Raw genomic sequence first — 26,501 nt, 5'->3', positions numbered from 1 at the left:
AAAACCTCTCAGGTGTTAGTTCCTTTAGTTAGGCTAAATATATGCATAAAGTTCGCATAATACCATTCATGTAGCACAATACAATTCAACTTCTACCATAGTTGAGCCTCAGCACAGATCAAAACGAATGGTCCCAAATTCTGAACTCCTCTGCTTCAATTGATGCATATTCGAGCTGAGTGTGGTGGCATACACCTGCAAACCCAACACTTGAGAGGTGGGAACTAGAATTTAGGAGCACCCTTAGCTACCCTAGCAAACCTGAGACCTCCTGAGGTACATGATGCTGTCTCAGAAATTTGAACCAATTACCATTATATTCCCTACTGCCATTCCCTGCCATGTCTCTTAACAAAAACATTCAGAAACCTGACACTGAACTTGGGGCTCCCTTAGTATTGCCTGTTGTTATTAGAGACGGCAGAACTCACCACACGGATGGATTAATGGTGGTCTAATGATGGAGAGAACAAACTTAAGAAATGCTTGTTGTTGTCAAACCTCTCTGGACTTCAAGTTCAGTAAGCATATTTATTATCGGAATAGATGGGCTCGCAGTGGCATCATAGGCTATTTTTCTAAGGCATTTTACACACAATTTAGTAAAGCGTATTAAAGAAGCTTAATGACAAGCTTTCGTGCAGAGTCCACAAAGACCCCCAGTGAGATTGAAAATTAGTGATTTTACACTCTTCTGTCCATGTTTCCCTAATCTTCAGGGCTTAATTGCTATAACAAAGCATCGTCTAAATTTTGGAGGGAAAAAAAATCTGTGTTTAATTGCACACTAATCAAAAGCCGCCTCCTTCGTTTACTGGACCATTATTTGTGCTAAATAGTTTCTAGAAAAGCTATTTTCCCATCACTTCATCAAGTCCCCTCTTTTATTATTAACATTCAACTAGCGGCATTCACATACCCCCAGTGCTGTGGTATAAATGTCAGCACGTAGCAGAATGAAAACCATATTAGCTTTATCCGTTTTTGCGTTAATAACTCCCATTTATAATCCATTCGAGAATTCAAGCCGAAATCTGCCTAAGTGATGGAAACTTTACACAAATAGTCATGAAAAAAATGCAGATAAAACATCTACTTAACTGTGTCAGATAGTGATACATAGCAATTCTCCCTGCTTCTGAAGAAGTGTGGCTGTCCTACAGAAGGAGCCTCTCCATGCCAAGGTCAATACTGATGCCACACAGCTTTGGCTGAGGTGTGTGAGGAGCAGAGGAGGTTCTGAGTGAATCTATATTATTGACAAGGACCTCAATGCCTCAGACCCATGAGAACTGGCAAAGTCTTCCTCTGGTCCATGCACAAATGTTGACAGAGTATACAGAAACTGTCAACCACAGCTTCCTCCTCCAGGATGTTTCCAGCCTGCGTCTATGCTCCTACAGAGAGCTCCTGTTGAGATTATACAATCCCTTCTGCTGTGCTGAGGTTCTCCATTGTTGCAAACTAGGTGTCCTCCATCAGACTGAGCACAGCGTGCACACAATCCCAGTCCTCATTCCCCACCCTGTGCACACAATCGTGTAGTGTGTGTGTGTGTGTGCGTGTGAGTGTGTGTGTGTGTGTGAGTGAGTGGGGGGGGGGTGTATACATGCGTGCATATGTGCCTGTGGGTGTGCTGCCCTGGTCAGATTGTCAGGACCAAGCCCGGCTGGATGGAAGTGTTTATTGCTTGCCTGATGAGGTTTTCAGGAGGAGTAACATGGGCTCCCTTGCTGGTCTAGAAGTGACTCAAGAGGGCAGGAAGGAAGAACGGCTGTGGGGCTATTTGGTAGTGAGGGGAATGATCTCTAAAATGGCTCTCCTGCCTGGGCCTGCACTGGGTTGTGGAGTTGGAAGTTGTCAGCAAGCATCAGAAACTGAGCCACGCTGTGTATCCTAGCAAACTGTGGGAAAGGAGAGAAGAGTACACCAGTGAGCCAATGCCATGCTAGCATTGTACAATGATACACTCCCCACCAAAGGCTGGGCTCACATGTGGGGTTGGCTGGACAGCTGTGCTGACCTGGTCTGACCCCTTTCACCTGTCAGTGTCAGCACCCAGCAGATCTTGGCTAGCTCAGCCTCGAGTGATGGAGCGCTCCATGTCACCCGCCCTCTACAAGGCTAGCACAGGTAAAAGTGAGGCATCGGAACAAGCGAACACAACCACACCAGCGCTCTTTAAACCCTCAGTGCAGCGCTTTTGCTGAAGTCCTATCAAGCGAGCCAGCCGTTCCTCTAGACTACTGCATACGCACATGGATTACTAGCCTCACCATAGCTGTTATCCAAGATTGCAGTGTTCGGGAAGGGAAATCAATGCAAGGATCTGTCATCGTTAAGTATGGGACGTTGTAGTCAGAACTGGTGCTTTCTAAAATAGTGAGATGATCCTCAGGAGCTCGGAGCCTGATGCTGAGAAAATTAAACAAATAAATTCAGACACTATTACAATAACGGGATAAAACTCCGTGTAAGTGCAACCACAGACTCTCTCTCTCTCTCTCTCTCTCTCTCTCTCTCTCTCTCTCTCTCTCTCTCTCTCTCTCTCTCTCTCCCTCTGTCACACACACACACACACAATTTTAAATCCAGGTACTGTTTGTAAGAAAAAAACAAGTACTAATTTTCTTTCTGAGCCTGGCTTCTTTTGTTTAGCATAATAATTTCCAGTTGTATCCAATTCCTGAATTTCATTGCTGCACTTTCCTTCCCAGATGAGTAAGATTCCATTGTGTATACGTAGCCTGTTCTTTCTATTCATCCACCTATCGTTGGGGGTCTGGTTCCATCCTGGCTACTGTGAGCAGCAAACACAGAGACATAAGCTTCCTCCTTACCCTCAGTCTCAGAAGCTTTTGTTGCCAAGTTTTCTTGGTGATTGCCATTCTGACTGGGCGAGATGGAGTTCAAAGATAGCTTTAATTTGTATTAAGAATATTGAACACTTTTTGATCATCTATTGGCCATTTATCCTTCTTTCAAGTTGTCTATTCAGTTAATTGACTCATTTATTGATTGGATGATAATGATGATGATGATATGTGTGAGTGAGAAAGAGAGAGAGAGAAAGAGAAAATCTATTTAATTTTTAGAGTTTTCTTTCTATCCTGGATATTAATTCCCTGTTAACGTACGATTGACAAACATTCTCCCCATTTTGTAATCTGCTTCCTCTCTCTGGTGGTTGTTTCACTGGCTGGGCAGTGGTTCTTGAATTCCATGCCATCCCCTTTGTCCATTCTCTGGGCTGTGCTATAGGGTCCTTTCCACCAAATCCCTGCCTGTGCCTGTATCTCAAAGAGCTTTTACTGAGGTTCTTCTCCGGCAATTTCCAGCCTTACCCTGAGGTCTCTGACCCACACTGGAAACACCAGTGTTTTAACAAAGAGACAGAGGTCCGAAACTGATTCAGACTTTCGCCTCCTTTACCATAGATTTCTTAATTTAACACATTTTATTATAATCAAGCTCCCTTTTCATTATGACAGCATGAAGTGAAACTTCCCAAGACCCCTCGGTGCTTAACCTCCCGAAAGTGCAGGCTCTCTGAAAACAACCCTAGATAATTTTGTTAGGCTGGTAGGAAATCCTTTGATCCTTTTATTTCTCTATTATCCCTACACGTCAAGTTCAATCAAAACGTATTGTGTGCTCAGATGCTCAAGGCATTTTCCTAGGAACTTGTTAGAAATATATTTCTAACAGACAGCTAAACACCCTGACTTTAAAAACACTATCAACGTTCTAATAATTTACAGTTCAGTCTTAATCACATGAGAAAATCAGAAAGTGCTGTAGCTATGGCCAGTAGGACAGACTCAGCTTAGGGAAATGGTTAATAAATGAAGACCTGAGGTGCCAGTCAGAGAGATGGAAACCCTCTGGTTCCACCCTCCACTTTCTCACTGCTGTTTAGTTTCCCATTTTACCCAGACTTCCACCCAGCCTGTGGAGGAATGGCATTTGATGTGAGAGGAGACAGCAGCCTCTGACACACTGAACAAAAACTCACAGGGGAGTCTGGGATCCTTGCTCCTCATTGACTCATTTAGGGAGTGGTCTTATTTTGTGTCAGAATAAACTATGATGTTATATAGTATAGTAATTGTTCCTTTTACTTTTTTTTTTCCCCACGCTTACTTCAAACTTACAATTCTCTTGCCTCAGCTCTCTGAGTCCCTGGGATTACAGGCATGTACCATTGCATGTTTTGTTACTTATGATTTGGATGTTCTGTAGTCACCTATTAGTCTGTGTGTGTGAGAGAGTGTGTGTGTGCATGTGTGCATATGCCTGAATGTGTGTATATGTGTGTGTAAACCTCATGAAGAAGATTCTAATACACTCAACCAGCTGAAAGCCACTGAATATGGTTTTCAAGCTTGTAAACATCCATACACTTGCTTCAAGGAACACTTACTCCGAATGCATTATATAAAGCATGTAAAAGCAGAGTTGTTTAATTTATAGAATAGGCTGTGATCCCTGCCCCCCCCCCCCTTAACCTTGAGACACAGTTTGGAGACCTGGAAATCTGAAGTCCTAATCATCTCATTGTTTAGGAACACATGCACACCCTTTTTGTGTATCTTCAGTTCTAATTGGTAGGCATATGGTGACCCATTCCATCTAGTGTTGCTAGATAATACAGCATTAGAGAAAGCCCCGATAGACCTCTGTTAGACCCCAAAGAGAAGACCGCTAGAATAGCTCAGATTTCTGGGCTATTAGCTGTAAACACAATCAAACGTGGTGAGGAATTATTCTGGCAAGTTTGGGAATAGAGTGGTGGGTTAACCACTCAGCTGGTGGTAGATAGCTTCCACAAATGGAGTTCTTGGAGACAAATGAGCTAAGACTAGAAAGACTCTGCAGGGCCCTCTACATTGGCGGAGATTGTTACATGGGGAATATTTGTACCACTGCTTTTCAAATGTTTTTCCCCTTAGTTAATCCAGGTCATCCTCTGAAGGCTCTGCCTGGGTGGGAAGAGAGGCTGCTCAGTTGCCCCTTCTCTGTCTTCCTACCCCCATTCCAAGGGGAACCTTAGGGGGTGCTGAGCCGGAGGTGGGTGCACAGCACCTTTGTAAACCGGCCTGAACTAAATCATCCAGGAGCACAAAACCACCATCCTAGGCATAGCTGTCTACAAGCATGCCTTGAGATTTGCTTATCTTCAATCACCACCATGACCCCCCCCCACCCCACCCCCCAAAATTTCTACTGGTCATTCTTTGTGTCTCATCATATCAAGTACTCAAGAAAAGCTTGTAGAAATACACAAAACCAACTTCCCTCTGGACCACGGGAAGCAGGACTGTGGATGATTCAGCGGACAAGATCAGTTGGAAAAGCAATCAGAGACTTTAGACTCAGTTCCAAGTGATGTTTCTCTAGAAAACATAAAAACCAAGGGAGGAAAGAGTAGAGGTGCCCAAGGTTAGGAGAACGGGGTACTGGCCTCCTCCGTTTTGGCCCTCTCTGCCCACCCTCTGTACCCTACTCCCTCCTCATTCCTCCCTTTCACAACACGCCCCGGTGTCCACACACACCCCTTCCCACCGTCCACCTCACTCCAGTTCGGTCTGGTCTCTGCTCCCTCGGTGGCCCCCGCTCCCGGTTCCCGCCGCCCCCGCTCTTCCCGGCAAATGGGGGATCCTGGCCAAGGGGGCCGCCCCAACTCGGTCCTCCCCCCCCCCCCCCCGCCTTCCCCCTTTCCCCTGGGCCTCTGGACCATAAAGCACGGGTTGCGGCCAGCGGAGCCAAGCAGTCAGCGCCGCACCGACGGCTGCGCACCGCCCCACGCGCCACCTGTGCCGCTCGCTGCCCTGTCCCGGCAGAGCCACGCCACTGTCGCCCGCACAGCCCTCGGGGAGCAGAAGAGTCACCATGCCGGCCCCACGCGCGGCCGCCTTCCTCCTGCTGCACCTGGTCCTGCAGCCGTGGCAGCGGGCAGGCGCCCAGGCCAGCCCCCAGGGTAAGTGGCCTCCCCGGGTCCCCTCTGCACCTAACCCGCCTTCCCGAGATCGCCTGCGGGGCGGTTTTGCTAGCACTGCCCTGTCAGCCTGGGTTCCTGCGGCCTCATCACCACTCAGTTCCTCTTGGGCCCCCGAATAGAAGTTCATCGTAATTGGAAGTGATGATGAAAGTCCAGAATTTTCTCCATGGGGCCAATTAAACTACAGTTTGGAGGTGGCAAACTTATTTTCATCATTTACTGCAGAATGTGGCACACGGTCCCTGGTCCTCTGACAGGGGATGAAATCCTAGTTGTCTGCAGACCAGTGTCTGTCCCCTGCAGCCCCTTCTCTCTAGTGAGCGAGCCCTGGCACTAAGTGACTCTCCAGAGCAAAGCAGTTTGGCCCACTGCTCAGCCACATGCCGTCCTGCGCTTACTCCTTACATTCAAAGGCTAACTTTTCCCCTTTGATTTTTTTTTTTAAGTCTCTTCAGAAAGTGATCTTTTTCTATTAAGAAGAAAAAAAAATCAAGAATTTGGCCGTGGATAGGAATAGATTTCAGGCAGAAAGCACTTACGGTTAAGCAAAATGTCTTATAAAGACTACAAGGAAAAAAGTATTCCATCCAGGACCAATCTCGGGCTCTGCCCTCCTCCTGGCACTAGGGCCCCGGGTGGTTTAGCTATGTATGGACTGAGGAGGAGAAAGGCTGGGAGAAACCACAGGTGGAGTAAAACTATCCTTCCCGAAGCTGAGCAAGCTGAGCGAAGCATCCCTGGGCAGGCGGTCTGCGCTCCCCTCGCCCCACCACAGCCGCCACCCGTTCTGCCAATAGTCTAACCAGAATCGTGCTCCTGATTTTAGTTTGGGTTAGAATATTGGAATTGTATGGCCTCAGTACATACGCATTGTGTCCTGTTTCTAAGAAGAAGGGAAAGGACATTTTTAAAGACACTTTTCAAAAGTTTTCTTTTGAGAGGTTACTTTCTGTTATATAATATTCTGTTATATAAATTTTTGACACTGGAGCACACAACTTTGTGTTAGGTACAGCCTTTGCTTCTTAGACCTAGCAGTTCTGTGGAGACATGAGCTCAGCCACTGTGACTTAAATTACCCGGTTAACTTAGCTGCTGTAGATGATCTGATTAAGTCAAGTTTCTGGTAGATTCTTTTATAGAGTTATCAAGTCAGCAATCATCAGCTCAACTGGATAATTCACTTCTCTCCGCTTCCCTCTGAGCTGGGCTGCTAGACCTAAATTAGCACGTTTTCAATTTCCATGCTCAATGGAAGCCGTAATTTCTCCTCGAACAGCAGAGGCTTGTGCTTGGGCCCGGGACTTTTGCTGAAGTGTAATAGCATTAACAGGAAATGGTAGCATCTCATTTCCTTCTCAAAACACTCTCTAAAGTCATTACTAACTAAGCCCAGCTCAGCCTCTGGAGAGCAAATGGATCCGATGAGCCACACAGATTGAAGTACTCGAGTTTAGAGCCGGTGAAATCACAGGTCTGACCAAACTGGGAGCCAGAATCGAGCACCAGGCGTTTGGTTTGGAATACAGTTCTCATACTTTGAATTTATGTGTCTTTCTTGAAAATGCCTTTTCTGGGATGGAGTTTTCAAACACAGCCCTTTATTTCAGCCTTATCTCCCGCTGGTTAGGAGTGATGAGTTTTCAATTTTTTAGAAATTAAAAGCCCTGAGTCCCCCCCCCCTTTTGAAATACATAGTCAGCAACTAGTTTCATAGTTTGGGGAAGGGGGCACTATAAGCATCCATTAGGTATTTTACTTTCCAACACTGGTATATGAGGACTTCTGGAGAAAAGAAACAGTATAGATCCACCTTGAAAACAAATTATCTACTAGAAAGAAAGAATAGACATTCTTGAGTAGCTAGAGTTTTTCCTGTTTGCCTTGGACATTTTATTCATTTTTTAGTACAAAGCAATACTTGTTCACTGTAAAAAAATTTTTTTACCAGAATTGCAAGAAAATAAAGAAAGGAAAGAGCTTTTTAAGGCCTAGAAATAGCTACTTTTAATGTAAAGATATTGTTGAATCATCTTTTGTTTCAAATCCTTGTCTAAACAAATAAATTACTAAATATAGCATGTTGTACATATATATAATTTAGTGACTTTTTAAACTTTATCATGAACATTTTTTATATCTGCATGAATTGAGCTACATTTCAAAAGTGTGGACCCAAATTAATTTAGTCAACTTTGTAATATAAGACACTAAGCATTATCTCTGGTATGTTGGTTTCGTACTTAGTATCTTACTGGACAGTTGAAGTGGCTTGGATGGCTTGGACTGGCACCCGCCATTGCTTTAACAAAAAAATCCCCCATTCTTTCCTTAAGACATTTGATGTTTTCATGGCAAAGTGCTCAGCCAGGAGAGCTTCAGTATCCCCAGCCCTGCTCACTCTAGCTCCACCTAATGCCTTCCACAGCAGAGGCTGTAGAATCACCAGTAATGGGAAATACCATTGTACCTAAGTCCCTTTACTGTCCTATTTATTATTCCATTCCAATAAATTCCTTTAAGGAGAATTGCTGAATCAAGGGACATTTGTGTCTCAGGGTCTTTGATACTGTTATTTAAACTTCCTCCAGAATGTTTGTACTAACTTGGCCTGAAGACATGGGACAGTGATAGAGAGCCTGCCTTCCACGCATGAGGCCCTGGGCTTTTACAGATTTAAACCTTACTGAGCAGACCATGAAAGAACACCCTGACCTCTCACCTCCAGTGTTAGGCGTTACTGTATTCTTCATTTGTCCAATCTGATAGCACAGCGGTGTTATTTAAATTAGCAACTCCTTCATCACTAATGGAACACATGGACACTTATTCATATAGGTAAGCCATTTGTGATTCTTCTTCTGTAAATCTTTCAGATATGTTAGAGCTCTATGTGACACTTTTAGCAACTAGATTATGGACATACGTCTTCACACTTCAGTGAGTCTTAGGAAAGCTTTTGCCGAAAGTGTTGCCTACTGATGAAATTATAGTTGTACAAATGCAGATCCTGCTTTTGTAGACCAACTCCATCCCTCTGGCTACCGTTGAGACAAACCAACCACACACACATCACTTTGTTTTGTTTCCTCAGTGGGATTTTTTTTTAAAAAAACAGGAATATTAGGGAACTGTGCAGGCTCTCACAAAAGGGACAAGTGGTTTTGTGGTATTTTCTACCACCACATGCGTGCTCTCTGCCTCTTCCCTGTCATTTGTCATGGACCCAGAAAATGCAATTGGCTCTGGTCCAACAGGTCCGTAAAGAACCCCATAAGTGTGATTCACTGCTTGGGGACACGAGAGAAACACTGAGCTGGCTGCTATCATTTGTCCCCCTCGTGCTTTAAGCCCTTAATACTTTCCCTCCCAGTGGGCTTCTTCGGAGTCACTTGTTCAGCCAAATCCAATTTGGGGCTTGCAAATCTAGTCTTCTCTTTAGGGCTGTAGCAAGTCATAAATACTGCGCTGTAGTTCTTCTCTCTCAAATGTCCAGCCACTGTTAAAGGCAAAGAAGAACTGATGAATTTGGCAACGTGGGGGAAAAATAGCAATGAGATCGCTCCAGGTTATTTTATAACTCATCGTCAAATGTTCCCCCAACAGTCAACAACGCCCAGAGTGTCTGCCCCAAAGTTGGTCTTGCACTGACCACCTGCTTTCTGCTCTTCTCTCTAGTCTTTGACCTTCTGCCATCCTCCAGCCAGAGGCTGAACCCAGGGGCCCTGCAGCCAATCCTAACGGATCCCACCCTGCACGAAATCTACCTGATCTCCACCTTCAAGCTGCAGAGCAAAAGCTCAGCCACCATCTTTGGCCTCTACTCCTCCAGCGACAACAGCAAATACTTTGAATTCACTGTGATGGGACGCTTGAACAAAGGTAAGCCAACTTGCAGGATTTTTGTGACTGACAAGCGACTCCCGGTTCAGGATTTGGGGTCTGCTTTTTTAAGATGGCTCCTGTTACTCAATTCCTTTTTGATGTTATAGTCTTCTTATGGGACACTTACCTTATGTAGGTGGTTGAGAGAGCAAAATGTAGAATTGCCTGTGGCCAATATACCTCTTTTATTATCATATTACATGCATAGTAGGTTTTATTATGTCATTAACATACAGGTGTGAAATGCATTTTCATTGTAGTCACTACTGCATTGCCCTCTCTTGTCTCTTTCCATTCCCGCTGGTTCCCTTCCTCTTCCCAGTAAGTCTTCCTTTCGCTTCCATGATTTGAATGTAGTAAGAGGCTGCTTGTTCATCCTTGGCTGCCCAGAATCGAAATAATCACACAGAAACTGTATTAATTAAATCACTGCCTGGCCCATTAGCTCTAGTTTTTTATTGGCTAACTCTTACGTATTAATTTAACCCATCTCCATTAATCTGTGTATCAGCACATGGCTGTGGCTTACTGGCTAAAGTTCCGGCATCTGTCTACAGCGGGGCTACATGGCGTCTCTCTGACCCTGCCTCCTTTCTCTCAGCATTCACTTTGGTTTTCCCTGCCTAGCTCTGTTCTTTTGCCCTAGCATAAGCCAAGACAATTTCCTTATTCATTAACCAATAAAAGCAACACATAGAGAGAAGGACCTCCCACACCATTTGAGGGGTTTGTTTGTTATAACCAAAGCATTTAATTAGAATTAGTTACAGGAGCACAGGTGATGGGGTTATTTAGAGGAGCATGGGCAACTTGCCAGTGGCTACCCCACTGAAGAAGCTGTCACTCCTTCCTCCAGTTACCATTAGATCTAACCACCTAGAGATCCCTGGGGAAGTCTCGGATCTTTGTGAACCCTTCTCCAGCCTATGGCAGAGTATTGAGAGGCTCAGTCTTGTGCAGATCTTATTAAAGTAATCACAGCTACCAAGAGTGCAAAAGTCCAGCGACCCTGCCATACGTGGGGATAGCATTACACAGCACCCCACCCCTTCCTGTGACATCGCATTATTTCTGTCCTCTCTCTCTCTCTCCTCTCTCTCTCTCTCTCTCTCTCTCTCTATATATATATATATATATATATAAATGCCTGATGACATGTTCCATCCCCATGTTATTCTGAATCCAGTTCAGAAATGGATGAGACTAGAACAATTTCCCCATGACCTTTATAATGACGGCTATAATTGGTGTGTAGAGTGGGTAGTTTAAACAACACTTATTTATTTCTCATGGTTCTAGACCCTGAAGTCTTAAGTCCAATTCCTTGTCTTACACAGTCATCTTTCACTGTATCTTCACAAGGTGGAAACAATGCAAACTCTCCCGTGCCTCTTCCTGTAACTGCATGACTCCTGTAATGGGGGGCCCACCCTCGGGACCTGGTCCCAACTTATTAACTCCCAGTCTCAACCTCCAAACGCCATTGTATCAGGATAAAGACTTAGTGGACTACGGTGAGACCGCCTCACTGTTCCTGTGTTCCCTCGGATGCCATAGCGGAGGAGATGTCACTCATGACTGAGGGAGCGCTTTGCTGGCCTTCCAGGAGCCCGCACACCTCAAGAGACAGGGAAGAATGAGCAGTTATCCTGACTGACCTCAGTGCACACAGGTCTCTCACTGCTGTCTGTCATGTTAACTGAGAAATGGCTCCCAAAGGAACAGGTCGTTGGGTTTTTACCCTCTTCCTTTCCACCCATGCCCTGGGAACACCTGTCCCTGTTTATCAAGGAATGTGACAGACACATATTTTGCTGCTTTGTGTATTTCTAAAACAGGAGGGGTTGGGTTTTATATTTATTCCAGCTTGTTTTATCGACTCGACCCTTGATAGCGTTTCGGAGTGTCTCTCAGATGTGCCATGCCCGAGCGCCTAGACCTGCAGGTGGAGAGTGGAAAGCCTTTGCTTGCCCAGACTGGAGGAACTAAAGCAGAAGGGGATGGGTTGTCACTCTTTCCTTTAAGCCACGTTCTTACTTCCCTCCTCCCTCCTTCCTCCTCCCGCATGGGCTTTCGTGGTCTATCCCTGGATGAGTCTCAGGGTGATGTGAGATTTCAGGTAACAGAGTCTGGTAGACAACCAACAGATAGGCCAACCCACTCTTTTTCCCTGGCCCTTCCATGTTAAGAGGTAACTTAGGCCCCGCGCCTCTCTGCCTCCTGTGAGCCAGCCCCATTCGCCTCACATCTATTGAACTGGTTTCTGGCTTTCCCCGCTATCTTAGGTGCACTGAGAAGACCTTCGTTCCTGCTTTGTTCAGCAGAAGGAAAAACCACCCCCAGCTTCCCCACTCACTGCATCTCTCCTCTGTTTCTAAGATGGCTGGTCTGTGTGGACTGTCATGCCAGGGATCACAGGAAGCCCTCTCTCCTGAACTGCCTTTTCCCATGTACCCTCGAAGCCAAAATAACACTAGATCTATGGCCTGTGGAGAAACGAGAGAAGGGCTTGTTACTGTTTCCTCTGAAGAGACACCAATGGTGCCGTGCAGCTAAAGTACCGCTAGAGGCCTGGCTTGTATAGAAATGAGCAGAGGGCTTAGTACTCTTCCTCTGAGGAGACTCCAGCGAGGCCATGCCTCTCTAAGTTCCCGATGATCAACATTTTAGGGAAACGATGAGATAGTTGATTAAAACCTCCTCGTAATTTGTTTTCCAGTGCTGCAGAGTAAGCCTACGCTCCCACTCTGCTAAGCAAGCACTGTGCCCATAAACTCCCTTCCCAGCCCTCTTCTTACAGAGCGGATATTAATGCTCCCTTGTGTTAAGGCTTTGTGTCACTGGAAGAGTATTATATGGGGCTGAGGAAGTTGGAACACTGGGGGTGTTCCCTTGAAGGGAACTGAGCCCCCCCCCCAGTCCAAGGAGAAGAGGTAGCACGTGGTTGTGACTTCTCGTTGAAGCATGTGACAGCAGCCTTGCTGACCCGGTTTATAGACTCATGGTAGAACGATGTCCCTGCATGCTGGTCTCCAGGCATACCTCGACTGGCTGAGGCTCAGATGGACGCCTTTTCGGCTGCTTTTTCAAAGGAAACAGTACCACATCAGAAGAGATCCAAATGTATTTCTGCTGAGTTCAACCATCTGAGCAGGAAACAAAGCCCCTCCCTCTAGGGGACCTGAGTAAGTGTAAGATGGGCGGGAAGACAGGGGCACAGGTGGTGTTGACAAGAACAGGACGAGGCCCTCTGCTCCCAGATGAGCTCCCGGAAGAAACTGGAGTGTGACAAAGGACCGCTGTAGAAGAGCTTGCCGGTGAGCGCTCCGCCTCAGTTCGCTCCCTCTCCAAATCACCCCACACACGGCCGTTTTGTTACTGTTCACGAAACAGTTCAGGTCAAAGTATACCAACCACAGAGACCTGCCGTGTCCCCCGTTCCAAAATGAATAAGGTACAGTAGCCTTCTTATCCAGGCTGCACACTATAGAGTCAAACATAACTCTGGACTGTGCTTCCTCATTTGTGCCTCATTATGGGATTCTCTGCAGCCCATGCTTCAGCTAGAAAGAGCAGCCATCCCTCTCTGGGCCCACTCATGCATCTTTCTTTCTCTGCCCTTTGTCCTCGCCCTCTGCCCTCCCCATTACATGTCCTGCACCATCTCCCAATACCAAAATCCTTCTATTGAAGACTCTTAAACCATCTTGTAGGTTTGTTTTTCTGGTTTTATGCTTTCTGGCCAAGAGAGGTACCGATTGTACTCTGCCTAGTACTTTACTTGCTTGCAAGTCTCTCCAGTAGGTTATGAGCGCTTCCTCAGCAGAGGTGAGACAACCCTTACCCTGTTTCTTTACTAATATGTCCATTTTTATATATTAAAGCAGGGCCAGGATGGTAAAACTGACTCCATATGTGCAGTTGAGTAAAATAAGTGGCGACACTCCATTTTGTGGAAATTATGGAATTACAGTGTCTGGTACCTGCACATTGCTTGAAAAGAGTTTTTAAATGAATGCATATTGGAGAACTTTTGCATCCAAGAAGATACAGATAGTGTATCTGGTAAAAAATGATCTGTCGAATTCTTACTAGCGCAGGTGGTACGATATTTATATAAATGACTATTTTACAGAAACCATGGGCTTGGATATTTTTGAAGCCATTCTAGTATCTGGCATGGAGACAACTTTCTTTTTAGCATCCCAGATTTGAGTCCTGGTTAAAAATCCTGCCAGCTGTCACCATGAGCACATCTGTGAATCTGTCAGCACAGTTGTCATCTCCACAGCGAGGGTGATAATAGTCATCTCAAAGTGACCCCAAAAATGGAAGTGCGTACTGAACCCCATTAGCCTATGGGGGTCAATGAAAAACTTCATGCTCTTAAATAGGGATGGATAGATGGATGGATGGATGGATGGATGGATGGATGGATGGATGGATGGATAGATGGATGGAACAGATGTCTACTCTTCAGCCAACCATCTTCCAAAGACAATGCCTTGCCTTGCCTTGCCTTGCTGATAACCTTTCCTGTGAGGAAAAGACAATGGGAAGAATTGTTCCCTTGGTCTTCTTTGGTTATTAGCAAGAGCAACTCGGTGGTGTTGAAATGCAGAGTACCCCGGGAAGTTGCTACCATGACTGCAGTCAGTCACCCTCTTCAGTCTGAGGCTAGGAAGTAGCCAGTGGCTCAGATTAGCAGTTCTGACACCTGCAGGCTAAAGACGAGTATAGTTTGAGGGAGATAGGAGAACCTCAGAAACCAGCATTCCAAACCCAGTAAGGAACAGGGGCAAATGGGAGGTCTCAACACCAATGGTAAGTGCTGTGGTCTCGCCACAATATATCAAGGTTGGAAAAGGCCTAACACTCATTTTCCGTTTTCCATCCCAAACATGCCTGTGCTCAGTTTTAACATGGCCACATGCAAAAGGCGAAAGCCTTTAAAAAAAAAAAAAACCTTTACAACATTAAATAGTTAGAACATAGAAGGCTAAAAGCTAGTTGAGCTGATGTTATTGATTTGCACATTGAGTAATAAAGGCAGTATTTGTGCTGTGTTCCGAGTGAAGAAGAAGGAAGGAATAAGCTCACTGCTGAGTAACATGATCAAGATTAACAGATGTCTGAGATTAGCTGAGGTTGGCTTTCTTCCTTCTGCCTTACTCAGCAGAAGAAACGTTCTTCAAACAGTCAAGAATAGTTAAAACTGTTTAAACAAACAAAAAATACTCAACAACCTCAAATCTGGACATGCTGGTACATACCAACAATATAACAAAGTTCTGTAAGTGAAGAGAAGAGGATCAAAAATTCAAAGCCAGCATGGGTTTCAGAGTGAGTCCAAGGCTAGCCTGGGCAACTTAGTGAAACTCTGTCTCAAACTAAAAAGGAAAAAAGAGGGCTGAAGATGACACCATGGAATGCTTGCCTAGTCTGGGCTCAGGTCCCAGCGCCAACCAATCAACAAACAAGATTCAGAGAAAGGGGAACAGTTGCCCCAACTGTGTTCCCGCCGCTGTGTGCTCACTGATGATCCCACAGGTATCCAATGCATTGCTCTAATCTGATGGTCACACAGGTAGCCCTGTTTAACTACAGGAGTCACAAAACAAAGCCAAAATTCATGAATCTGGAAAAGGGACTGGAGGTGATAAGTGATGCTGATAGGGCCAGGATGGAGGTAAAAATGAGGGGGGCAGCAATCAGAATACGTGTGTGCACTGAGTTCTAAACAGTGTACCAGCCCTCAGTGAACTTAGTTGTCCATGTCCAGGTGGATTACATATTGGGATGTAGCCACTGTTGCTAACATAGAGGAGTCACAGGAAGCAGACAGGCACACAATCTTTTCATAGAGAAGAAGATCCTGAAACCCTCAGAATGGTGAGCTTTAGAACAAATCCATTAAGTTGTATATTATTATTATTCATGTACTTTAGGGTTGCCTAGAAAATAAGTCTGGGGATTTAAAATACAAAATAGGGGTGGGAAGACTAAGACGTGGCGAGCTTTCTCTTCTTTCCAACAATTCCCGAAGTTTGCAACTACATGCTATGAGGATGACATACTCTGACTTCAGAAACGAATTCCATGATGTCTCTCATTTTCTTTTCCAAGTGATTGGAAACTGAATATACTAGAAGACAGTTAGGGTTAGATAAGTCACTTTGCAGCCAAGCATTAACAGTGTCTTAACTGGCCATAGTGTTTCATTGTGTTTACACTTAGCACAAAGCAAGGAAGCAGAATCGAACACATTGAGTGCTATCAACATTAGGGAGACGGCTCAGTGGGCCACAGCCAATCAGATTAAATTGATTTAAGTACAAGTGTAAATCTATTCTCTAGGAGTGAACAGTGGATTGCAGACTGCAGAACCCAGGAGAACTGACCACAGAGTCCTAGGCGAGAGCACTGAGCCAGTGTTGAGCGCCATGCTGGATGCATGGGAGAGGTGCAAAATGTTTGCTGAGCGAAGGATCTGTCAGATATTGTGATGCAACTGTTTTAAATTTTTTTCTTTATTATTTTATGCATGAGTGTTTTGCTTGTATGCATGTCTGTATACAACATGCCTGTCTAGTGCCCATGGAGGCCAAAAGAGGGAGTTGGATCCCTGGAACTAGAGTTATAGAGTTTTGTGACCCACCATGTGGGTGCTGGGAATTGAACCCAGGTCCTCTGGAGGAGCAGCCAGTTCTCTAGACCTGTGACTGCTTTCAAAGGCTCTTTAAGATGTTGGTTTTCATTAATGCACATTTGTAGCTGGGCTACTTAAACCAACAGAGCCACATCTACGCTGCCGCATCTCATCCTGGATACTGTCCAGTCAGAGCCTCCCTCAAGAAGAGAAGTGTCCATTTGGGACACACCTCCAACACACAGACACACACACAGACACACACACCTCTGACACACACACATCTGACACACACACCTCCAACACACACACAGACACACACAACTCCAACACACACACATCGCTCCAACACGCACACTCACGCACACACACATAACCCTCCAACATGCACACACATACACACACACTTTTTAAAATCACATCCAAGTTGGAAAGTTAAAGGAAATAAAAAAAATAAAGAAGCAGATAAAAGATAAGAGAGGTGTGAAAGTGTTTGAAGAAATTGTTTGACACGGGGATCAGGATAACCCTGTTCTGGCCCTGAAAAGTAGGATTAGAACCCACTGGGTGGGATTTATGCGCTCAGTTCTAGGAAAATCATGACGCGCTCTCCAAAAGGTACAGGCATTTCTCTAGGAAGTAATGGGTTCCCTGTGGCCAGAACTGCGCCGGGGCAGCTGCACTTTTATTGGAGGGATTTGTGACAGAGCAATACATTAAGTGGATGAGCTGTCCTGTTAATATTCTGAGATTGTGCAAAACCTAGGAAAGCTCCAGGGTGCTGAAGAAATTGCTTTGTAAGTGTCCTAGAGCGTCACCTTTGGGCTCCGTGCCCCTCACAACGTTGTCACTGACAACGCATCACTACTGACGGCTTTCATAACCTTTTCAAACGACTCCTTCCCCAGCGCTTTGATAATTTCTGTGCCTCCCTTCACTGCTGGTTTCTCTGACTTCTCCCTCCACCCATCCTCTGTAAACCTTACGTACGTGAAAACCATTACAGGACCCTTTTGAAACGGGGCTGCATTTACCATGGTCACCCAGAGGATTATTAGAAAAAAGTTGCTTGGCAATCTCCTTTTGTATGGAGCACCAAAGTAGAGGAGTTACCATGACCTAGTACATGACCCATAAAAATAAACCAGCAAAGACAGACAGAATTCTACCATGGAGGGCACTGATAGCAAGGAGGCATTTTTAAATGTATAATGACTTCAAACGATGACCCAAGTTGGCAATGATGCTTTTCATCTGAGACTTTAAAGTACTGAAGAGTAAAGTCATTTGTCATAATGCCACCTCCCTGAGTGCCTGCAGGTCAGGTTCCTCTCAATCCTCTACCCAGGCCAACAAAATACTATCATTTCTAGGATTTTAAAGCCGCCACCCTGCCTCATTACTTTAAAAGTCAGCACGCTATAACATTTTTCTTACTACAAGGTCCATTTCTTCAAAAGCACTTTTTTGAACATTCCTTCTCAATGTAGCAGAACCTCATATCCTTCTCTCTTAGGTTTGGTTTGATGGTTTTGTTTGCCTTAAAAGTCACCGAAATGACATCTAATCAGTTTCGGCAGTTTGGGTGCTGTGCCACCTGATACACAGGCAAGCAAACATAGCTGTGTGCCATCAGCTCAGGCCCCAGACTGTGAAGGACACAAACAGGCTAAGCTTAGAGAGAAACGTCCTCCACATTTTTAAAAAAGTGTGATTGTGGGTGACAATAACAGACAGGTGCATGGCTCCTTTCGGAAACAGGGAACATGAGGAGAAAACAGACTTGACAATGTGGAAAGAAATTAAGGTGATGGTCCGACTGGGACCTGTCCTCGGATAAAGAGTTTAGAATTGATGAGAAACCACTAGGGAGCCAGGTGGTGGTGGTGCACGCCTTTCATCCCAGAACTCGGGAGGCCAAGAACTCTCTGTGAGTTCAAGGCCAGCCTGGTCTACAGAATGAGTTCCAGGACAGGCTCCAAAGGTACAGAGAAACCTTGTCTCAAAAAATGAAAACAAAATAAAACAAAACAAAACTCCTAGGGAGCTACTGAAGGCGTTCACCTGCTCATCCCTGTGCTTGCTTTAAAAAGGCAAGAGCTGGGCTGGAGAGATGGCTCAGTGGTTAAGAGCACTCCTTCTCATAAGGCCCTGGAATCCCTTCTCAGCATCCAACTGGCAGCTCACAACCATCCCTAGCTCAAGTTCCAGGACATCTGACAACCTCTTCTGATCTCTGCCTGAGCCACACACAAATACAGAGCACACAACATACATCTGTGCAAAACCTTCACACACATATAAGTAAATCCAAACTATTATACGTACCAAGAGGCAATAGGCTCAGAACAATTCTATAGAAAACTCAGGCTTCCCATCCCAAAACTATACAAAAAGGACCAACGATGAGAGGGTGAACCAGAGGTCTAAGAGAGGAACTCAGAGAAGCAGCAGAGGGAGGCAGAGGTCACTTGCCACAGGGGCATCTGCCTGCATCCTTCCCAGTCTGCCTGGCTGTGTTTTTTGTATCAGGCAGCAGGATTAGTGGAACACCAAGACGGTGTGCTGAGCATGGGAACCGATGGAGCTGCAGCTGGAGAAACAGAACTATACACACAGGGAGCTTTCCCCTGGAGTGCTGACCTGGCAGAGGTGTGGTGTTCCGGAGTCAGGGCCTGGCTTCCGCGTGCTGGGAGCTCTGAAAAGAGAAAGTGTGTGTGCTCTCTACCTCTGGGGAGGTCAGGAGGCACCCACCCAGAGGCTGCAGGGTCTCTGTGACTGCTGAGGACAAGTTGACCTTCCCAGCAGGCACCTGACTGTCTTCTGTGGTGGGCTAAGAACTCGGAGGATATCATATAAAAACATGGAGACAGTGAAGTAAGGAGTTTGCCATAAAAGAGAAAAATGAAAGCCGTAAGAGAAACAAAAATTACTAGATCAAGAATGAAGAATGGTAAACATCAAGGCACTCGATAATTTTTCTAACACACACAGACACACACACTTCCTCTCCCCCTTTGTCACAAGTCTTAGGCACTTGAGGGAATGTGTCATTCGGGAGACTTGACTGCATAGGCCCAGAAACACAAGGCGGGGTACAGCACTCGCTCAGGAGGGGCTGAGCACACAGGCAGGGCTTGCTGTGGGCTAGGACAAGGAAGGGTCACTGGGTCAGCTTTTGTGTGGAAAGTTTTAAATGGCGTCATTTGATTGTTCTTTGGAAGTTCATATCGACGGCCTTTACCCCATTGGATACTGTTTATAAAGTTCATATTGACGGCCTTTACCCCACTGGATACTGTTTATAAAGTTCATATTGACGGCCTTTACCCCACTGGATACTGTTTATAAAGTTCATATTGACGGCCTTTACCCCACTGGATACTGTTTATAAAGTTCATATTGACGGCCTTTACCCCACTGGATACTGTTTATAAAGTTCCTCTCAACTGTTCAGTTGGGAAAGCAAACCACGACCCACGTGCTGTGCGAAGGTCTGTTAAGAGTGGCGCTGTGCCTAAGCACTGTTTCCTTGGCAATCCACACAGATCTTACTTTGGGGAGGAAAACCGAGAGTGCTCGCTTGACTCCGTGTCTTAAACGCAAGCCCATCCTCTTAACCTGTGAGTGCAGGGAGAAGCAGTCGTTCTACCGAGAACCTGTTGGCTAAAACTGTGTATGACCTAATTCAAGTTCAATAGGCAAATGGCATTTTTATTGGCTTGTAAAACACCAGGTATTTGCAAACTGCTCTAAGCAGTGAAGTAATTGAAGTCTGAAAAAAATTTAAGGGGGGCTTATGTTTGCTCCCCATGTCTTCCTCTCTCGGCGACTGCACGGCTCCGACCCCCGGCTGTGCAGACATTATCTTAAGCTAGTTTGCGATACTGTAAATAGGGGATAAAGAGGTGAAGATTCTGTTGCACCCGAGATTAGAAGTAAATCTTCATTTTTTCCCCCAGGGGCAGTGACTCAAACTCTGGAGAAAGAAAAGAGACCATAGGAAAAGGGAGGGAGGAAGACTCTCTCTCCATATGCAGCCATCAGCTTCTGTCTTCTCGGACCGTGTTTATTGCTTTTATTAAGTCTTACCAATACTTCAGGACACTTAGCATTGAGCTATCACAGAAGGTGAAGATCTTACAAGGTCTTCTCCGACAGGAAGCGCACAGTGGTGACCACACGGACATAAGAAAAGCTCTGTCAGACCCCTGCGTGGCATCTGTGTGTCACAGAACGTGAGGCCAGGCCTGTCCCTTTCCCCACACAGTTGTCAAATGGAGAGGCAAAGCTAGCAGAGTTCAAAGGAGGTCAGACATTGAACCTAGAAAATGTGATGCGGGCACACATCATTTCCTTTGGCAACATGGCAACATCGTGGTTCGTTATCTAGCCGGCCTCCATGACAGCTCTGAGTTGGCATCCCCAGGCTTCTGAAGAGGCACTTAGGAAAGACACTCCAATCAACAGCAAAAGGGACTGATATGTGTGTACTAGCTTCTAGTTTCCACTTTTAATACAAATGTATTACATTTTGCGATGTGTGTATGTGTGTGTGTGCTCGTGCATGCACACGCACTCCACAGCCTGGGTCCTCAGGTTGTCAGCAGCAGGTGCCTTTACCGGCTGACCCATCCTGTTTAATCTAAATAGCAGATATTTCTTGTAAAAAACTTAGGTACTGAAGATGAGCAAAAAAGAAAAAAAAATCATGAGACACTCTGAAATTATGCAACTAGCACTGACAATTTTCTCTGGAATGATGCATATATATATATGCATTTACATATATAAATTTTCTGAAAGATGATATACTTGCAGCTTCCTTTTGCTTTTCATTCAATAAAATACCAAGAACATCTTTTTATTCTTTTGTATAAAACTATTTTATTTTTTACAAAAGTTTACTTTTATTTGCTGTGAGTGAGTGTTTATCTGTATGGATATGCACCTGGCGTTCACAGAGTCCAGAAGAGGGCACTGAATTCAGAGCCGGAGTTACAGAGAGTCATAACTGTCATGTGGCTGCTGGGAACCCAAACCGGTGCTCCTAACCACTGAGCCGTCTGCCCAGCTCCGGAACTATCTCACAGGGACTTGGTTTAGGGTTGTGCTTCAATCTAAGGAACCCGTTGTTCTCAGATGCACATGCTGTGCAAAGTTTTCATTAACAGAAAGATTTTAAATGAATATTATTTAACATTTTTTACCATATTTCATTATTTATTGTGTGTACATCAGCTGTGCTCATCAAAGTGAGAGAAAAATTTCAACAATTGGTTCTCCTCTTTGACAATACAAGTCATCAGTCTTGGCAACAAGAATGTGTATCCACTGAGTCATCTCTATGACCCTAAAGTGAACGTTCTTTCCTTTTTAAAATATTGGTTTGAATTCAATTTTAGAGCTAGCTCTCTCTCTCTCTCACCCCATGTGTGTGTGTGTGTGTGTGTGTGTGTGTGTGTGTGTGTGTGCACGTGCACACTTGGAATTGTCTTGGTAGGCTCATCAAGATCTTGAAAACAAATAATTTTAGTCTTTCTAGCAAAACTCAGGCAGCAAGTCCCACTCACCAAAGGTTGGCTTTCAGGACCAGATTTTAGCTCAGGTCCTAGCATATTCAAGTCAACAATGGAAAGCAAAAAAGCAAAGCTGAAACGCCAGAAAAATTTAATTCCCTGAGTCTTTAGTTAGTGCATAGTAAGACGGACAGCTCTGTGTTTGGGAGAACAGAAAGGAAGGTCAAGGTCGTAAGTCTCTGTTTTCTGGACTGTTCGTGATGGGTGGCTGAGGGACAAGGCTGCACCTAAAATGTGATGTGGGATACACTCACAAAGCCCTTGCTGTGCCCTGAAACCATGGCGCTGGGGCTCTGATCTCGGTCCTGCCACTTACACCGACCTGAGCAAGCGCCTTCACTTATCTAAGTTTTGCTTGCTGCCCCCATGCTTATTCTAATCTCATAGGGTTGTCCTACGACATCACAGCAGCTGAGAACAGCACTCACTGTCCTGAAGTGCTCGCCGGCGCGTGTGCTTGGTGCGTTACATTCGTGAATTTTATCTGACTTTCCCACGGGGCAAGGCTCTGTCTATTCATTAAAGTTGCAGTGTTTACTTTTGGATTTGCTTGCACTCTCTGCTTTTCCATCCTCGCAAAACACCGCAGAAGGAAGAACAGTCGCCTGATGGTACCGCACCATGCCAAGGATAGCACCTGGCAACACAAAAGGTGGTAAATTAGTCTTTGCAGTTACCACCTACATTCTGTCCAGCGGTCCAGCCCTCTGACCATAACCGCCTCCCTTCCTCTCATGCTTCTTTGCTTGTTTTGGCTCCAGCCATCCTCCGTTACCTGAAGAACGATGGGAAGATCCATTTGGTGGTTTTCAACAACTTGCAGCTGGCTGATGGGAGGCGCCACAGGATTCTCCTGAGACTGAGCAATTTGCAGAGAGAGGCCGGCTCCATAGAACTCTACCTAGACTGCACCCAGGTGGATTCCGTGCGCGGCCTCCCCAGAGCATTTTCCGGCCTTGCCCGGAACCCCGAGTCCATTGAATTGAGAACATTCCAGAGGAAGCCACAGGTAGGAACCCACAAATAATTCTCCAAGGTGGAAAATGGGCTTCCATGGCCCCAGGTAAAAAGGCCTGTGATAAGGAAACCATACCAGCTGATCGCTGCTGGTCCAACTCTGTGTTTAGAGTCACTTGTGGAATTACAAAACATTTATTAGCTAGCCCCCACCCGAGAGAAATGAAATCAGAATCTGAAGTTCTGGTGCCTAGGCATCAATATTTTTTAAAAACTCGTATTTAATAGGAAGTCAAAATTGAGAACTTCGGTGTCTGATGAAATAAGTAAGTTGTTTGGAAATGACTTTTCAAACAACTGTAAAATTTAAAAGGAGTAGCAAAAATTAATTAAATTATCTTTGTCTAATAGAATCATGTGTTTTCATTCCTTTTTTAAAGTTATTATTTGTTATTTTGATGCAAATAACCAAGAATGGTTGAGAATTGCCAAGCACAAGAAACATCTTTTTTCCACGGATATTGGCAAACCATTTGCTAACAAAGATAAGCTTAATGATGTTCAATGAAGTCTCAAAAAATTCATCAGCTCTGTCTTCTGTTTTATGTTCATGTTGGTGGGAGTTTTTAATTGTCCTATCACCAAACTCACTTTAGAAATTGTCACATTTCTTTTCATTTTTTGCTGTATGTATGTATGTATAAATGTAGTATGTAGTATGTGTGTATGCAGTATGTATATATATGTATGTATATATTATGCACATATATGTGTATCATGTATGTGTTGTATGTATATATGTATGGATGTATTATGTATGTATATGTGTGTGTTATATGTGCATATATGTATGCATGTGTGTATTATATATATATTATGTTTGTATATGTATATTATGTATGTGTATATGCATTTAGCTGTGAGATGCTTTGATTCCTATAAAGAACTGATGACCAATTTTTGTCCTTTGTGATGGCTTAGATCTGGTCACAGTTCTTGAGTTTTGTCCGGTAGAGGAAGGAACACCAGCACCAGTCACCAGATCCTGTTTGGCCACCATGTCGTGGTCCCCTGGGCTTTCATGCTCATTTTCCATTTCCATTTGGTTATTTTGTTATATGTGCTCTAGTCATATGCTGTCTACGCCCACCCTACGCAGAGGCTGGGGGATAAGCACAGGTTTCCGTTGGTCGGAGGACTGAGGTAATGTTTTAGGTGGTGATGTGAGAACTCTAAACTGATCCTAGAACTCTGTCCCTGCATGTTAGAAAGCATTGTTAAACAGAAATTCCAAAAAGGTTGAAATCTACCGGGAATTTTTGATTTTGTTCTGATTTTTAGTAAGTTATAAAGAAAATGTCTAAATTTATATAGAGAAGACAGTTAATGACTAGAAAGATCTGATTGACTTCATTTTCGAGGCCCCCAAATCACCCAAGAGTGAATGACAGTTACATTTCCACCTCTGATCATTTTAAAAATTGGTGTCTACAATCAGATCAGTTGCTGAAAGTCAGGACCCAGTCACCCCAGGTCGACAGAAACTATTCTCAGAATATTCTCCAAAGTTCTGCCTTCTTAGACCATCTGAGGGACCTTAGAGCCTTGGTCTTCGTGGTCAGTTTGTCAGCAAATTGACTTGTTGTAGACACTGAGGACACCATCAAAATCAGAACTACCTGAAGTCCCGCCTGTCTAGACCACACAGCCTGACATTCAATTCAGTACTTATTACCAGATTGAATCTTGACAAATTTTAAAACCAGAATTCCTCTACAAATGCTTAATTTTCAAAATAACAATGATCACGTCACTTTAGCAGCTGACATAAACTTTCTGTCATAATCGCATCGAATCCCAGAGTACAAGATGAAAGCGTCAGGAGACCGACATTGTGGCCAACAAGGAGAGACTGACAAAAGGAACGAGGCAGCTCAGTGTCAAGTACCTGGTGACCTCAGAATATAGCATTACTCACTCCCGTAGCCAAGAAAGTCAGAAGCTTGCTATGACGATCTGGAGCCCAGACACCCTAAGAACAGTCCTGCTTCAAACTGAATCTTTATTTTATTGTAATCTAAACTCTATAAGCATATTCCAGGCAGTCCTTGCGAGGCTCCTGCCACAGGCTGGCATGCTTACTGTGATGGTAAACACCCTTTCAGACGCTAGGGTTTTCTTGGCAACCGGCTCCTTTCACACTTGCTTCAGTCCCAAAGGTGGGGCACACAAGGCTTTCGGGCCAGTGTGAACCTACAGAAATTATGTAAATGCCTGTGTTCAAGCACACAGGGCTACTCTGTTAGCAAAGTGTGGTTCTGCAGGCACATTGGCTTTAGAACAGCGGCAGTGATCTGTGGTGTGTATGCAATTGGTTTTTTTTTTCCTCCTAGGACTTCTTGGAAGAGCTGAAGCTGGTGGTGCGTGGCTCGCTGTTCCAGGTGGCCAGCCTACAAGACTGTTTCCTGCAGCAGAGTGAGCCTCTGGCTGCCACAAGCACAGGTGTGGGCTCCCGGGCAATACACACACCCATCAACACAGACACACGTCCAGGCCCCTAAAGGGGCTGGGTCCCCTCACCTAGATGTGTGCTGGTAGCGTGGCAGCCCCAGAGAATGCATCTGTACAAATCAGGCTCTTGGGAAAAGCCCAGGCCAAGGATTCTTTTCGCTACTCTTTTATTTTCCTAACTCACAAATTAAGACCAACCAGCAGCATCAGTTCCATTATTTTGTTAGAAAAATTAGATGAATTGGCATAAATTGAATTCAGATATTCTAGGTGTTTAATAATCTTGTCAAAGTGATTTTGAATCACTTAGAAATGAGTGTCATCAATGTGACATGGAGGTGCATGCCTATATTCCCAGTACTCAGGATGCTGGTATCCAGTTTGATACCAGCCTGGGCTATACAGTAAGACCCTGCCTCAGAAAAGCCATGGACTAGGGGCATAACTTAGCAATACAGTATTGCAGAGCACATATCAAGCCCTTGATCTCTAGTAGTGTGGAACCAAGTGACGCTGGCTGAACATTCCTCACCTTTGGCTGTTCCTACAGGAGACTTCAATCGACAATTCTTGGGTCAAATGACACAATTAAACCAACTTCTTGGAGAGGTGAAGGATCTTCTGAGGCAGCAAGTAAGAAACAGAGGCCATCACTAGTCAAGCCTGAACATTATGATAGCAACTTTCTGTGCTGGTGGGAGGAGGGGTAGACCCGCACAGGCAGGGAGGGGCTTTGCCCGGAGACAAACCTCACACAGCTCCACACAGCCCACCAGCCCTTTCTCGGTCAGAAGAAAACGGCTGCATGCTTGCAGTGAACCTCCACGGCCAAGGCAGTCGGGGAGCCATCGCAGGCTCCTTGAGTGCTGTGGGAACCTTTCTTGGACAGTTGTACAAGGATGCTTTCATTTTGGTTTAT

The 26,501-nt window shown here is 44.9% G+C and overlaps 1 protein-coding gene across 1 annotated transcript in view; it reads left to right on the top strand.

Moving 5' to 3' along the window:
• The first annotated feature begins 5,745 nt into the window (after positions 1-5,745).
• The window catches only part of Thbs4 (thrombospondin 4), a 44,876-nt gene continuing 24,120 nt past the window's right edge, over positions 5,746-26,501 (top strand). The window contains exons 1-5 of the mRNA XM_087896792.1: positions 5,746-5,980; positions 9,680-9,883; positions 22,876-23,123; positions 25,465-25,573; positions 26,133-26,215. Of these exons, the coding sequence (XP_087752918.1) occupies positions 5,893-5,980; positions 9,680-9,883; positions 22,876-23,123; positions 25,465-25,573; positions 26,133-26,215 (732 nt within the window). The 5' untranslated portion in view covers positions 5,746-5,892. The remainder of the gene's footprint in view (positions 5,981-9,679; positions 9,884-22,875; positions 23,124-25,464; positions 25,574-26,132; positions 26,216-26,501) is intronic.

Source organism: Myodes glareolus, chromosome 15 (genome assembly GCF_982192425.1).
Source record: "Myodes glareolus chromosome 15, mMyoGla1.1, whole genome shotgun sequence".
Taxonomy (NCBI): domain Eukaryota; kingdom Metazoa; phylum Chordata; class Mammalia; order Rodentia; family Cricetidae; genus Myodes; species Myodes glareolus.
Note: the sequence above shows the minus strand (reverse complement) of the source record. Positions and strands in the feature narration are given on the sequence as shown.